The 15,771-nt window shown below is 25.4% G+C and overlaps 3 protein-coding genes across 5 annotated transcripts in view; 1 reads left to right on the forward strand and 2 right to left on the reverse strand.

The window, feature by feature from the left end:
• LOC126907632 (leucine-rich repeat-containing G-protein coupled receptor 4) overlaps nt 1-12,720 on the reverse strand; it is a 22,541-nt gene extending 9,821 nt beyond the window's left edge. The window contains exon 1 of the mRNA XM_050689055.1: nt 12,533-12,720. Within this exon, the coding sequence (XP_050545012.1) occupies nt 12,533-12,606 (74 nt within the window). The 5' untranslated portion in view covers nt 12,607-12,720. The remainder of the gene's footprint in view (nt 1-12,532) is intronic.
• LOC126907618 (protein O-mannosyl-transferase TMTC1-like) overlaps nt 1-15,771 on the forward strand; it is a 323,473-nt gene that overhangs the window by 166,648 nt on the left and 141,054 nt on the right. The window lies entirely within an intron of this gene.
• LOC126907647 (uncharacterized) overlaps nt 1-15,771 on the reverse strand; it is a 36,603-nt gene that overhangs the window by 19,479 nt on the left and 1,353 nt on the right. The gene's annotated exons all lie outside the window — the stretch shown is intronic.

Consider the following 15,771-nt stretch of genomic DNA (forward strand, 5'->3'; position numbering starts at 1 on the left):
AAAAAAAAAAAAAAAAAAAAAAAAAAAAAACACATCATAGTAAAACCAATACCTTCTCAGCTTCGCATCGAAGCTAAAAAGTATTATTATTCACAATAAGAATTCAAAAATATCTATCTATACTTTGATGCACATACGAGGTGCTATGAGATGCTGACAAGAATCTTAGTCCTTAGTTATTTTAATTTTTTTTTAAGATAAAAAGTAAAAAAAGGTAATTTAAAAGTTTTTAACCTTTTTTCAATAAATGCGATAATTTTGTTGTATAATGAAAATCAACCATAAATTGTTTGACAAATGGATTTAGTTTGAAGTATAATTAAGTGTAAGAATGCGATTTCTTTATTAAATATTTGCTTTAAAAATTTTAATTTGCCCTGTATGAAAAAATACTTACACAAAACTGAATATCAGATGATGAATTTTATTATTTGTTAAGAAATAAACAAATAACATTTATTATAAGTCGTATTTACATATGAGAAATACTTTAACAAAAAAAAGATATATTAAGGTAAACATTAAAATAGTAGACTTCTTTTTTAAGTAATAATATCATATTGGTGCAAATATAATGTAACATTTTATATGAAGTAATCCAAATTTAATAATATTATTCATAAAATTTATTTTAAATGTGCTACATAAATATTTCAAAATAGTTTCTGAAAAATAGTAATTCATAAATAAGAACTTTAGAATAACAATTATACTGGATTCGAAACAACTTCCGAATAATTATTATTGTTTTCTTTTTAGAAAAACTTTAAGTACCTTTTNCTTTAGAATAACAATTATACTGGATTCGAAACAACTTCCGAATAATTATTATTGTTTTCTTTTTAGAAAAACTTTAAGTACCTACACTTCTATTTCAAGTGTAGTACATAGTGCATGGGTGTGACTGCTGCACTATAAATTTTAGAAATCCACAAGAAGACATTAGACTACACCTACAGACTAAATAGAAAACCTTTTGATTTACAGACAATATGTCTAATGCCATAAAATGTGCGCACTGTTCAAACAAAATTTTACACATTTACTGAGACATCTTTCAAACTTCATAAATTCAAAAAATAATAGTTTTAAAAATGAAAATATTTGTGCACAAAAAGAAAATCTACCATCATTATCCATTTGTTTTTTAAAAACGTTTTATATGCATTTTAAAACATATTTAGACAATTAACACAGTATTATTTTAAGCTTTATTTTATAAGTTTTAATTTAAGATTCGATTTTCTTCTCAATAAATTTACAATTCATATGTATAATGATTACTGTAAGATGCTATGTGGTCTAATTATATAAAAAAAGGTAATAATAAATTATACAACAGTAAATAAATGATTTTCAATGAAGAATTTTCATCAGATTTTATGAATAACTAAAAATAAATACCTGCGTAATTTTAACATAATAATATATATTTTAAATCTCTAGCAATAATTCAAATGTCCTAAAAGGAAGTTAATTACGTTTATGAAAATATCTCCATTATCTAAAAGGTTCATTTGATGGATATTAATGGACCAATGCTATCAATGTCAGTTGAATGAATTTATACTTTGACAGAAATACAAATCAATAGAATTTTTTTCTTTTTGAAAATATTAAAAAATTATGATATACATATATATATATATAAATATTAAAATATATTTAAAAACTACGAGTAAAGGTAGTCTATAGTTTTTAAATTAAGTTTATCCGTTTTTCTACGACAATAAAAAAAAAATTAAATATAAATAGAGTTATGTGTTTATATTAACAAGTCTGTACACTAACATTAATTTTCATTTCTTTTCTAAATTACTAAAATAAATGAATATAGTTCATCACCGAGTTATTAACAAAAACATGTATATGCATGAAAATAATGTTGAAAGTTAATGTTGTCATTTAAACGGTGAAAAATCATTCTGTCAACGGTAAAATTACTCTTAAGGGAGTTAAAAGGTATTTTTTAAACAAGCATTAATATTGAACCACAGCAAGCTAAAACCTTTTATTTTTCTTAAAACTACTTGCATAATCTCTGTTTATTTATATAAATTATTTAACAAAAGAAACAGACAGTTTTGCTATTAATAAAATAAACACCAATACAATACGTCAAGTAGTTATATTGTATAACAATCAGTGTCGTATTTAGCTTATTGAAACCTGTAATTTAAATTGTACTTTTATTCTTTTCATACTATCATTTAAAGTGGAGAGCGTTTAAAAATAAAAATACCACACCTAAACCGTCTTTAACATGCGTTTCCAACCTATTTAGTTTACCCCTAATACGCCACTGTACACAGTATTGTTATGAACGGTTTACATCGTATACCATGTAAAAATACTAAAAATACGCACTTAACGCTCTTATACCTTCGATGAAAAACAATTTGTCTACCCCGTCCATTTTGTTTATGCGCCATGTAATTTTTTTGTGAATATCCCGATTCCATTTTACAACATAGAATCCGAATGGAAAAGTTAATAAACACCTTTGATTTGGGACTTGCAAATCTCTAATAGAGCGTATACCAATGGTTTTTTTAACAAAAGCATCACTGACTGTACACAATGTAAATAAAATAAAAATCGCCTATCATTTTATTTAAAACCACCTCCATACTTGTCATGTTATAGTAGTTCGTGATCCACGCCACGAATGAAGTAGACGTAACTAATCAACTAATAAAAAAAAACAAATACTAGAAAGGTAGGCTATAGTAAAATCAAGGATAAAGCTTTGGATTATTGCGGAGAAGAACATTTTTAACTGCCTCCTGAAAACATAAAAAAAATTATATCTTCATCATTTAGCCGGATAAGACCATCTACTATCACTCCCCCCAGCACCAAGTAACGCCACTGGTCTGCCGAATATTATGCAGGCAATAAGAGGTATAAATAAAACGTAGAATGCGAGTTGATTGTATTAAGCCATAAAGTGCGGCTGTAGTGGTTTTTGTTTATTATACGACTTTAGTTTATACTCGTTCACACAAACTAACACTCACACACCACAGTAAACTTAATGTGGTCCAAGTTACATGTACGGTACACTTGTTTAGACGCGTACAATTGTTTGTTAGAGACACCAAAACCTCTGCAGTGAATCCACCTATACTTACTATGTACTATTTATAGGCACCGTAAAATAATACCGCGTAAGAGAACATACGCGCACTCCCGCCGCTTAGGGAAATCCTATATAAATCCAGATTAAAATTAGCCAGGGACATTACTTGAATGCGCATTCGTGTAATAATACAAATATTTAGCGTACATTCATCGTATTTAAAACAACTATACAGGTAAAAGGGCCTAGAATTAGCAGACATAACAAATATTAGACTTAACGAAAATGATGTATGTTAATTGCTAAGGAAAAATAACATACGGGTGTATTCAGAAGATGTTAACATCACTTTATTGTATCATAGTGAGATCATTACATGTTAAAAGGTGGTAAAAGTCGTTCTACATTTAAAATTCTAAATGAAATTGAGTTTTTAATTAAATTAATCATATTAAAAACATCTTTTTATTTAAGTTTAAACTAATCTATTATTCATTTTTGAATAAATTATATCGTATTGTTACAACTTTAATGCTCCATATTGGTAATTAGTAAATCGAATAATGATAATTCATCTTTTATAAGCCATCGAAACAAATTCAATGAGTTATAATTAGTTAAATAATGAAGTTTAATAATTCAGATTTACTTTTATGCATTTTAGCTTCGATGCGAAGTTGAGAACGTATTAATTTTACTGTGATGTGTTTATTTTTGTGTGTGTGCGTCTGTTACCACTTATTCTCAGCTCTCACTAGACTGAATTTGAAGAACCATACGTCATAAGATCACAAATCGTATGTAGTCGAAGAAATTACCCTCAAAAATTAAAAAAATTTCCCACATTTCCCGTAAATAGGGGAAATTCCCCAAAAAATTACAAATTTATAAATCGGTAATTTTCGATATTATTTCAACATTTTTTACTTAAAATTACCATAATTTTTTGATAAATGGATGAATAGATACAATATATTATTCATAGATACATTAAGTATTTACTTATCATTTGCTATATTTTTCTTAAAAATTTGACCCTTTACCAGTTCAAAGATGGGGATTCAAAATGATAACTTTTCCACAAAAAATTAACTTTTGAAAATGTTCAGGAAATACTGACAATTTTATATGTTTATGAAATTAAAGCTTATGTAATATGCTTTAATTTGAAGAAAAAAATTTGATATCTCGACTTGTCATCGCAGTCATTGCCGTATTCAAAAATATGCATTTTTTGTTTTAAAATTCTCGGTTTTGCAGTTTATATTTATATTATGAAAAACATAAACAAAAGGTAATAGTATTAAAATTTCCAAAGAAAAAAAATTGTATTAATATTATAATTACGTCGAGTACAAAAAAAATTATTTTAAAATTAAAATGTCATTTCCTGAAATTGTATTTCACTTTTTGTGTAATCAAATGTCAAAATGACAACTTAATGCAAATTTTAACAATTTAGGTAACTAATTCAATTAACTATCATTTACAATTTTAAATATCAATTATATTTTTAGGAAATTAATACTTCTTATATTATTTAAAAGTATGTATGCATATGTATAGTTACATTTATAAGTGAAATTACAACTTAGGCCATCTGGCCCTTTATTCAGTCTAATGGGGCCATATTTATGTATACATTCAGTTAATTTTAAATTATAGTATATTAGATATAAAAATACTTTTATAACTTATCATTTTTGAAGATAGATCTAATTGGTCTAATGATAACATTTAATTCTTCCTGTAATAGTGTACACATCATTCTTTACGGTTTATCAAAAACCTCTCGATTACTCTCAAAATAAAAACAATATAAGAAAAAAAAATATTAGATTTCTTTTAGCTATTTATATTTCTTGATTTATCAGTTGTTAAATATTTTTTTAATTCAAACTTTATACCGTATAAAAATGTTAACTTTAATTTTTAAATGGATATATACATATTTTTATTTCAATATTTATTTATTTTGTGATTAATTGAGTGGTTTATGACAAACTGATCACTCTGTATACAAACAGAAAAAATATACATAAAAATACGAATCAACAGATTTACCAAACCTTAAAACAATAAACCGTTTTGACATCAAATATATACTATATCTATACATAATTACTATTACATAAGTAAAATTAATATTATTTTACGCGAGTTAAATATTATATTTGATTTTAAACTATATTATTTTTTATACACGATAATGTGGTTTTAATTGAATATTTAAAATAATCTATTTTGTAACACGGCGTATTGAATAGGCAAACTATCTGAATATCATTTCCAGATGATATTTAAATATATTACTTTTAATTAATTTAATGTTTATAAATAATTAATTTTATTATTACTGTGACCATCGTTGAAATAAACAGCATCAAAAAAAACTTCAGTTATGTTTTAAGCTTATTTGTTTTTCCATAGGCAAGTTGGTGAAGTTAACGAAACTCATTAATGAAATGGAATGAAAATCAAACACCAGGATAAACATTCAGCGTAGGAATTCTAAAGTTTTTCATTAATAATTTATCTCGATATTATTCTAATTACTCTCAATGTTGTATTAGAAGAAATATTATTAATATATAATACAATTATTGTGATCAGAATAATTTTATATTTTAGTATTTCAACTTACTTATGTAATTTATACATTTTATCTATAAATGAAAATTTTATGAGTTTATTATTTTTAGCTGTAAAAAAATATTATGAAAGATCGCAATTTATTATAAATAGAAAATTAAGTTATTATTTTTTAATAAAAGTAGCAAAACAAATTGTTGTTACTCTATTACATTTAATGTATTATATTATAATATTTCACGTTTACAGATTTAAAAATTGTAAGTAAAAATTAGAACTCAAAACACTGTTTATTTAAAAATCTATATAGTATTTGAAGACAACAGTGTGTCTTATTTTCTATATTGTACAGTAATAATCACAATTGATCCTAATAGACACCTATTGTTAAAATTTAAGTAAATACTCATTATTATTTTTTTTTTCAATAATACTTTATATAATCGTAAACTTTTAAATAATAAAACCTCATAATTTTATTTATTATTACAGTCTTGATAAAATAGAAATATACAGAGGAGAAGAGTACACATAATATAACCACAATGTAGCAGTAATCATTTCAAACAGTTTCCCGGATGCTCACTATATGTTTGGTAATTAATTACACGATTATTACGATATCACAATGGTCAATCGTACATAGAAGTTATTATTTAGGCAGGTAGGTCAATTAATAGGATTAGATCCTGCCGCTCCAGCTGCCATTTTGTCGTTATGTTTATATATTCGCATACAGACGTGGAGTATATATTCTATAGGTACAACAGATCCGCTAATTTATCCCAACAGTTAGAGAATAATCGTTTTAAACGGGGATTTACCTTTGCAATGTACTATTCTAATAACTTTGTCCACTATCAAATATTATAAAATAATACTACGTGGTATATTAATTACACTCTACATACGTAGATATAACGAATAACAAAACATACTACAAATATGTTTTGTTATTCGTTCTAATTTAATGAATAATCTGACCTTTTCCACATGAAAAAACACTTAAAGCAAAAATATTTAATGATTACCAACAATAGCTAAAGGGTATGGTAGTTTTCACCAAATTCGCCATCTAACAAATTTATTTTCTCAACAATAAAGTTTTTATCACATAACTTAGTGGTTTTAATTATTATTCAATCATAAAATTTATTTATTTAATAAGATGTCAATTATTATATAGCCATATAGTTAGATATTTTTATATTTCAAGTAGATTAATGAAAGTTCACATTGTTAATAACTAAAGCAATGATTTTATTTGAAAACAGTATAATAGATATTAGAATCCCCATCAATTTATTACACTTTATTTAGTATTTTTTGAGTAATAATTATCCAAAGTGCAATAAAGGGGCACTAATGCAATCAAAATAAATTTTTTTTTGGNCAGTATAATAGATATTAGAATCCCCATCAATTTATTACACTTTATTTAGTATTTTTTGAGTAATAATTATCCAAAGTGCAATATAAAAGGCACTTATGCAATAAAAATAAATTTTTTTTTGAAAAAATTAAAGTTCAAATATAGCAAATTATAGCAAGTGTATAAATTAAAATAAATTGTTAGCATTTCTATAGTAGGCTATATTCAAATGCGTAATTAAGAAGAAATGAGAGGGCAGATCTCTCTCAAAACAAAAACAATAACAGAATAAAAATACTATATTTTTCTTTTGAAGTGGATAACAAAATTGTTTTATGTAAGCTCCTCCCTTAGAACATTATCTTTGTTTTATCAATGGTTATATACGAACTATTAACGACAAAGTATTTTACTATAACTGCATATTCATAACATTAAATTAAGATTTGTTGATTTTAATTATGCATTTTGCCTACTTTGTGTGTTTATAATATATGAAGTTTTCAAATATCTCGATTTCAAGTAAATCGTCTTCGTTAACCGTACACTCAAGGTTATAAAAACCTTACTCGATAACAACACAGTAGTGTAGATACAAAATAAGAAAACATAATTTTTGTATAACTACGCAGTGTTTATTTAACAAACATCGCTAAAAAGAACATGTAATCGATTCATATACTCATAAACTCGGGTCGGCGTAACAATTTCAATGAAACAAAAATAAAATCGAAGTAAACAGTTAACACAACTATACACTTTTACACAAAGTATATATATATACAGTGTCTATAGATACTGTTAGACATTAATAATATGAATGGAACGCAAAATTTAAAATGCACAAGAGTTCACACTTTGAGACAGGCACTTGCAATCCTACAAAGTACTCACGTAAACACTTAAGTAAAGTAAAAGTAATAACACTGTAAGTGGCAAGTTATCCTTTTGGTAAACTGCCTTTGTAATATCAAAACAAAAAAACACATTTTTTTAATATATTTTTATTATTGATAATTACAATTAAAAATGTATAAAACAAGCTACGATTTATTTTACGTCATATTTCTGTATAAAAAAAACAAGCCAGGAAAACGTTATCACAATAACGTTTAAAACAAAAAAATTTGACAAAATGTAATCAAAAAATCAAAAATATTTGCTATTAACAAATTTGGAATGGACAATCAAATATCATTAAACATATTACTATTTATAATGTAAAATAAAAATAAAATTCTAAATTCTTTTCAAACATTATATTTAAAAATATTTTATATAAGTGAATTATATTTTGAAGCCATGAAACGTTAAACAAAAAAATTATTTTGTTTTAGTATTAAAAACTTCAGGCATAAAAATTGCATAATAGATATCTACCAAAAATAACATGATTTTTTTACATTATTACTCATAGAAGACACGTCGGAACGCCTTTCTTTTTTTGCCGAGTACTACATTAAATAATCTATAATTTGATTTAGTTTTGAGCTATATACAAGTACTATTATACTGAAAATTGTATGATTTTTGGCTCATGAGTACATTGTATTAAATTTAATTTAACGTAGTTAAAATAAAAGACAGGTATATGAAATATCATCAATAATTGAAAAGAAACAGTACTTTGGTTAATGTTTGGATTTTCAAAAATAGTAAGTCGCCCGCAAGTCAAATGTACAAAGTATAATTAATAAAAATTTCGTAATAATTGGTCCAGTTTTTAAAAAGTTACTATAAATAAATTAAAAATTAAAAACCCAGCACATTGGGGATGTGCCTAGTTGAGACAAGTATTCATATAAATGATAAAATGTTTATTTTTTGTAAGGTATTTTACAAGGGTTTTCCATAGTAATGAGGTCACAGATTATTATAAAAGTTTCATAAATCTAATTTACATGTCATTGAATGCGATATGAGGATGGCTGATGTGTGCATAGATAATGTGGAAGATTGTGTCAAGTGGAAGTTTAGGATAATGGTGGTCGACCTCAAGTAGATAAGATAAAGGTGATGAAAAGAAGAAGACGTGAATATACCTTACATAAAATATAAATTTAAACGTATTTTGAATATTATGCCTCCCCTAAGTTATAAAATACGACTGAGTATTTAAATTAACTTAAATTGTCCTTTTTAGTAATCACATTCGATGCACGGTTATCGCGTCGGTAACAATTCAGTCATTTACGCTCATTTTTCCTATTAACACTATATGGCCAGTGAACAACCTGTACCGCGGTATTCTCCGTGTATTCTCTAGTTATTCATCCATCACTATAGAAATAAGTAAGGGCTTAAAGCAGAACCTTAGTGCACTCCTACTCTTAACCTAAAATCTTTTGTTACTCCCCTCATACTTCTTACCCTGGTACAAATACATATTCTCTAATATATTAATGTAGCTTTTCGGGACTCCTTTTCTCATTAATGACCACTTTAAAGCCTATACAGCTTTTTCTTCTTTTCCTTATACTTTTCTATTAGTTATCTCACACAAAAGTGTGGCACCAGTGTTGATTTACCAAACACAAATTAAAACTGGTTTTTAGATACCAATATCTCATTTTTTATTTTTTTTTATCTATTATCTTTTCTCAAATCTTCTTACTATGACTCATAAGTTTTACAAATTCCACACTCCTGCATGCTTTGCCTCCTTTACCTGTAAATATCAGCACCACAATACTATTCCTCCATTCTTTTGGTATTTTCCGTTCTAATAAGGTTTTATTAAAAAAACCCTTCAACCACCTTCTGCCAATGCCGCCTAATATTTTCCATACTTCTTCTGGCACTTCATCTGGTCCTACTGCCTTATTCTTTTTCATTGGNAGGTTTTATTAAAAAAACCCTTCAACCACCTTCTGCCAATGCCGCCTAATATTTTCCATACTTCTTCTGGCACTTCATCTGGTGCCTTATTCTTTTTCATTGATGTTACAGCCTCCCATAGTTCTTTCTCGCTAATTAAATCTATCAGTCGCTCGTTCTACAAGATATCGTCTAATTTCTTTATTTGGATACTCTCGTTCAGTAATTTTTCAAAATACTCTTTCCACCTCCCTTTATTTCTGCCTTTTCTTAACATTTTCTCGCTTTACACTCTCTCTCTTCCATAAAATAATGAATCTGTGATCAATTAGCCCCACACTTAGAAGTTATAAAATGTTCATCTCTCTTTCTAAAATAAGTATTAGCTACAGCAAGATCATACGATGCTTTGAAATCCAGGATTCTTTTTTTAGCCTCATTCTTTTACGACTGCATAGGTGCCGTGGAAGTATTATTGTCCCTATCCACAGGGATTTTTTTGAGATAATTTCTAATTAATAATAACGAGTATTTATATATGAAAACTGATTTTGATTTTAAATATGTTAAAAATAAACCGTGCAAAATTTCGACTCAAAATTTCATGTCTAACTTGTTTTTGTGGTCCTTTAAAGTTGAATTTTATGATAGATTATAGACTTTAAAATATTGAACTTTTAACCATTTTTTTAGTTCAACTTTCAAGTTTGAAATTAATATCATTAAATAAAAAATTATATGAGGATTTAAAAATGGTTTTATTCATGTTGATGAATAGTCAGGAACTATAATTACTATTAACATTAAATGTATGAAAAAAGCTTAAAATTTCATACTAAATTTAATTATTATAATTCGTATTTATTTATATATTATATTTTTAAATAAAAAAACCACTAATCAGGATATAATTAAAGAAATAGGAGTTGATGTTATTTTTGTAATTATCCATCAATTTCTTAGAATTAAACACTATCTATAAATTTACATAGAAGCGTTTCTTATGATAGTGATTTTAATCACTGTCACATATTATCTATACTTATCCCAAAACTATGTCACGTCCACACTGTGCCGCGATCCACTGTGCTACCGTTTTTTTTCATTGTGTAAAATTATGTAAAAGGTTTTGAATTAATATAATCTATATTAGATGTTGTGGATAATTTTCAAAAATTTTAGACATGTCTTTAAAATCCTCCCTGTACTTAAAAATAGTAGGTTTTTCATAAAAAATAATTATAAGAAAGCTTATTATCTTTAATATACTTTATTAAAATTTCATTTGTACTAGTATTTTTTAATGTTGAGTAATTTTAAGGTATTTTTTAATTTCTGAGTTTGAATTGTTTTTATACAATTTTTGTTGACGTCAGGTTCAACTAAATAAAATCAGGTTCTTCGCCGCATACACCAACAAGTAGATCTAGTAAAAATTGAAAATTTTCATGGTAGACATAAAAAAAACCATACACCATCAATAAACGAACACCTGTTCATTTAAAATAAAGGGCAATTTTCCATTTATTACTGGAATAAAGGAATATTTTTCAAAATTATAGCATTAATAGTTTCAACGATAGATACGTCTACTGATCTTTTAATGTATTTTTGAGAAAATCAGTTTAGTAAGAGTTGATCAATATGACATATGAACAAAAAAAACACGGTAGTGTAAAATCAATTTGTTCTCAGCGACGCTCTAGAGTTAAAAATATTAATTTTCATTAAATTTGTACGAATAGAATTACTGTTATGATCACATGATCATGATTTGTGTATAATCAAATATTAGCAAACAAGTAACTGGTTAAAGATTGTTGTACTAGTATAACAGTTATATTAGTACAACAATCTTTTTTTTTTTTGTTAATTTTATTACGTCTAATTTATCTGAGAAAAGAGATTTTTCTATTCGAGTTTCTTTCTACTTTTAATTTACTAAGTAAACTCAATAATTCAGAATCTCTAATTACTATTATTCATTAACATATCTTATACATTTAGACCTAGATTTTTATGTTAATTAGATTTTATCGGATTAAATACTCATCCACAATTATCCGCAAGTTAATATACAACTTAAGTATACTAAAAAAATCTCTCATAACGATTACAAACAAATACATAGGCAAAACCTGTATCTAATAATAAGGTAATCCTTATAGTTATTATAGGTGTTTTATTATTAGAAATTTTTATCAATTTTTATAATTTATATAAATAATTTAAGATTGCCACGTAAAAATTTAAATAATACCAATTATTAAAAAACGAACAATGTAAATATAATATTATTAGATTATTATAACAGTAACGTAATTAGGATTTTTTCAAGGGGGGCCTCACCACATATTTCAGTAGATTACCATTTTATTTTTAAATCAAAGCTAATGTATAATATTAATAATAGATAATAATATTTCTATTTGTTATATAATAATCGAATTCATAATAAAAATAAATATTTTAATTTATTAAGCAAACGACTCTTTATTTTAAAAAATAAAACAGGAAAAAATTACCAAAAATGAAAAATAGCCTTTATTCAAGAGGATATCACATCCCTTGACACACACCTTAAATACATCACTGAATTACAACATTGTTATTACTAATAATCTTTAAGTATAATTTGTAAGTATTCAATTATAATAGTCGTGACTTACCTAAACCAAGCTACACGTGTCATGGCGGTATAATGTGTACGATGATAAGGTTTGTGTGACCATGTTAGTCGCATGCCGCGCCGCGTACTGAGATTCCGTTAGCAAAGCAAAAGCACGTTGCTTTCTGTTTCATAGTGAACGGCTTTTGTACGCTCATTCATGTACGCGGTCGCAAATAACATCACAGACATTGGTAGCATAAAACGTAGGCGGGTCTTATTCGGTGGTCATCTGAAGACTATCCCTAGGTAGATATGTATTGCACCCCTACGTAACATAATAATTTTGTAATATGATAATAAATATGATTGATTAAAAGAATATGACCTAGAGGATCCTCAAGACCAAACCTTCAAAGGCTGAGTTTCAAATCACCATCGATAAAAATAATTACGCATTAAAGATACATTTTTATTTATATTATAGGATAGTACAATAATTTTTTAAGTTTAATATCCACGTGAGCAACTCCTAAGTGCGTCACTGACTGTGATTAAAATTGTAGCTTGATATATTAATAGTTTACTACATAGTTAACATAATACTCCATAATTATTTAAGTAGTAATATTAAACTGTTGGTAATTAATTGTAGGGTTACAAGCCGAAACATGATATGACAATATTGAGTACGATATTAATTTTTATGATAATAACAGTGCAGAATACAACAATGGCATCAGACCAATTCATTTGAAAAATTTCTCTACTAAAAACTTACTGAGTGGTCGAATAAAGGATGAAAAAATGTTATTCAATTACATTTTACAGATATTTTTTTGAATCAAACAATTTTTTTCTTTACAAAAACTTTGAATTTTCAATAGTTTCCAAAAAATGAGTGTTAATTGTATATCTCAACAAAAACACTCCACAAAAACTCAAAAAAAAATCCTAAATGTTAAAAAATAAGCTCTAAAAGTTTCGATATTATTTACATTAAAGCTAAATTTGAATTATAGATATCATATACGATTATGTTAAAATTGATTACAAAAAATTTAACTGAACTTGGCGACTTCTTTGGTTAGCAATGTATATTTTTGTATTTCTGTGGGTCTAAATCATAATAAATGCTCGACAATGTACATAATTAGTATATTAAGTCATCAATGATAATTTCAATATGGTAAAATATTACAAGGCCATAATAAAATATTGAAATATGTGCTAATACAAAAGAGAAATATTAGAGTATTTTTTATTTTTAATTCATCAGCTAAGTTTTGACGACGTTCATCTATACGTAAAATTTACTATCATATTTTGGAAATGTTAAAAACTTGAAGTTTTCTCTAAAGACTTAATTTTACAGTAATCAGAAAGTCTAGATTATTTTCTTTTAACTTGAGTTAGTAATAAATTTGATATCTCTCCAAATCTAAAAAGTGGTATACAAATTTAATTTATTAAAGTTCCAATTAAACTTTCAGTTAACTGAACTTATTTAAAAAATATACCAAATTATCAATTTTTAATTGATTTACCGGAAAACCTATTTTAAGATACATCATAAAATCGATGTATCTTATCTTACATTTTACTTGTATATAATTCTCGAATTTGGATCAATCAAAGTTTTAAGTTTAAAACTAAGCAATACTATAGGCGCATAAACTTTTATTGAACCCACATTTTATCGATCAACTTTTTATTGCCATTATAAAATTTCGACTTTCAAAGTAAATATTTTGGGTATAAACCCTATTTGATTTGTTCATATTATTTTACTTAGAATTTCTATTACAAAAGCTACATTTATTTTTATAGGTCTATACATATAATTACATATTATATGTATATTTAAAATATGAAAATTAATTTGATATTTTTTGTGACCAATAGGAGAAATAATTAAAGCCAAGAATTATATCGTACTCCATACGACTGGAACAAATATCATTGTTTGACTAACATATCATTTATTACATATGACAATAATATATATATATATATATATATATATATATATATATACAGGGTGATTTTTTTACCATAACCCACTCAATTACTTACAGAATAATAATAATTTAAAAATTTTATTTTATTACTATCTTTAGTTACACATTATTCTTGAATTATTAACTATGTAATACTTTTTAAGTTCATCCCTTATGCCTGGTAAGGGTGTCAACTTTGTTTTTTTAAATGGTAACACATATTTTTAATTTAATAAAATGTTTGAGTTTTAATTTAATAGTAAATGGCATTTGAATATTTAATATAACTTTATTTGTTTATTAGATATAAACATTTAAAGTTTTAAATTTTTGAGTTAATATATAGGTATAATACAGAAGGGATTACAAATACAGGTAGCTAATTGATTTTTTATGATATTGCTATCACAGTCACGGATTGTTTTTATCAATGATAGTAAGGTACATTGTTGTGAGTTTATAAATACACTAACTGACAATACAAAAAGTATATCTATTGATAGTCATAATTGATAATAAACAAATATAGTTATATTAAAAATTCAAATGCCATTTGCTATTAAATTCAAAAGGGATGAAAAATATCATGTTTTTACTACATATTATTTTAGTGTTTTTTGAATCAAACAATATTTTCCTTATCAAAAATTAAAAATTCTCAGTAGTTATTGAGTAAACGAGTGTCTTATCCTTAATGAATCACTCTGTATACTATTAATAATTTATACAATTGTTATAATAATATTACAAAAATTAATTTTTCTTATAAGAACATAGATGTTACGTTATATAAAATACAACCCTGTAGTCCCTACAGGGTTGTATTTTAAAGGGGTATAAAGAACGTGAATCTTTGAAACCCATTTTAAAAATTCATGGGACAACTAAATTTTTGACAAAAAATGTTATTTATATTTATCATATAAATATAAAAAAAATTTCTAAATATGCAACAGCATATTTTTATTTTGAATATCGACTTGACTATTAACAAAAACAATAAAAAATATTTCAATAAAATTAAATTTTTTATGGTGGCATTATTAAATAGTTATAAATATACGTATACTATTATTAATTATTAATTAATTTATTGATGTTTATCCTGCAAAAACTATTAAACTTTGCATTTGTACTCACGCATTTATAATATTTGAACCAATTTCGATATACCAAACTTTGTGTAAAGTTAACACAAAAATGTTTATACTGTAAACAGTTTTTTTTATTTTGTTTATTTTCAAATACTTTATAAGGGTTAGCCATAGTAATGAGACCATCAATTTTTATAAAAGTTACA

Source organism: Daktulosphaira vitifoliae, unplaced genomic scaffold (genome assembly GCF_025091365.1).
Source record: "Daktulosphaira vitifoliae isolate Bord-2020 unplaced genomic scaffold, ASM2509136v1 Scaffold_5, whole genome shotgun sequence".
NCBI lineage: Eukaryota > Metazoa > Arthropoda > Insecta > Hemiptera > Phylloxeridae > Daktulosphaira > Daktulosphaira vitifoliae.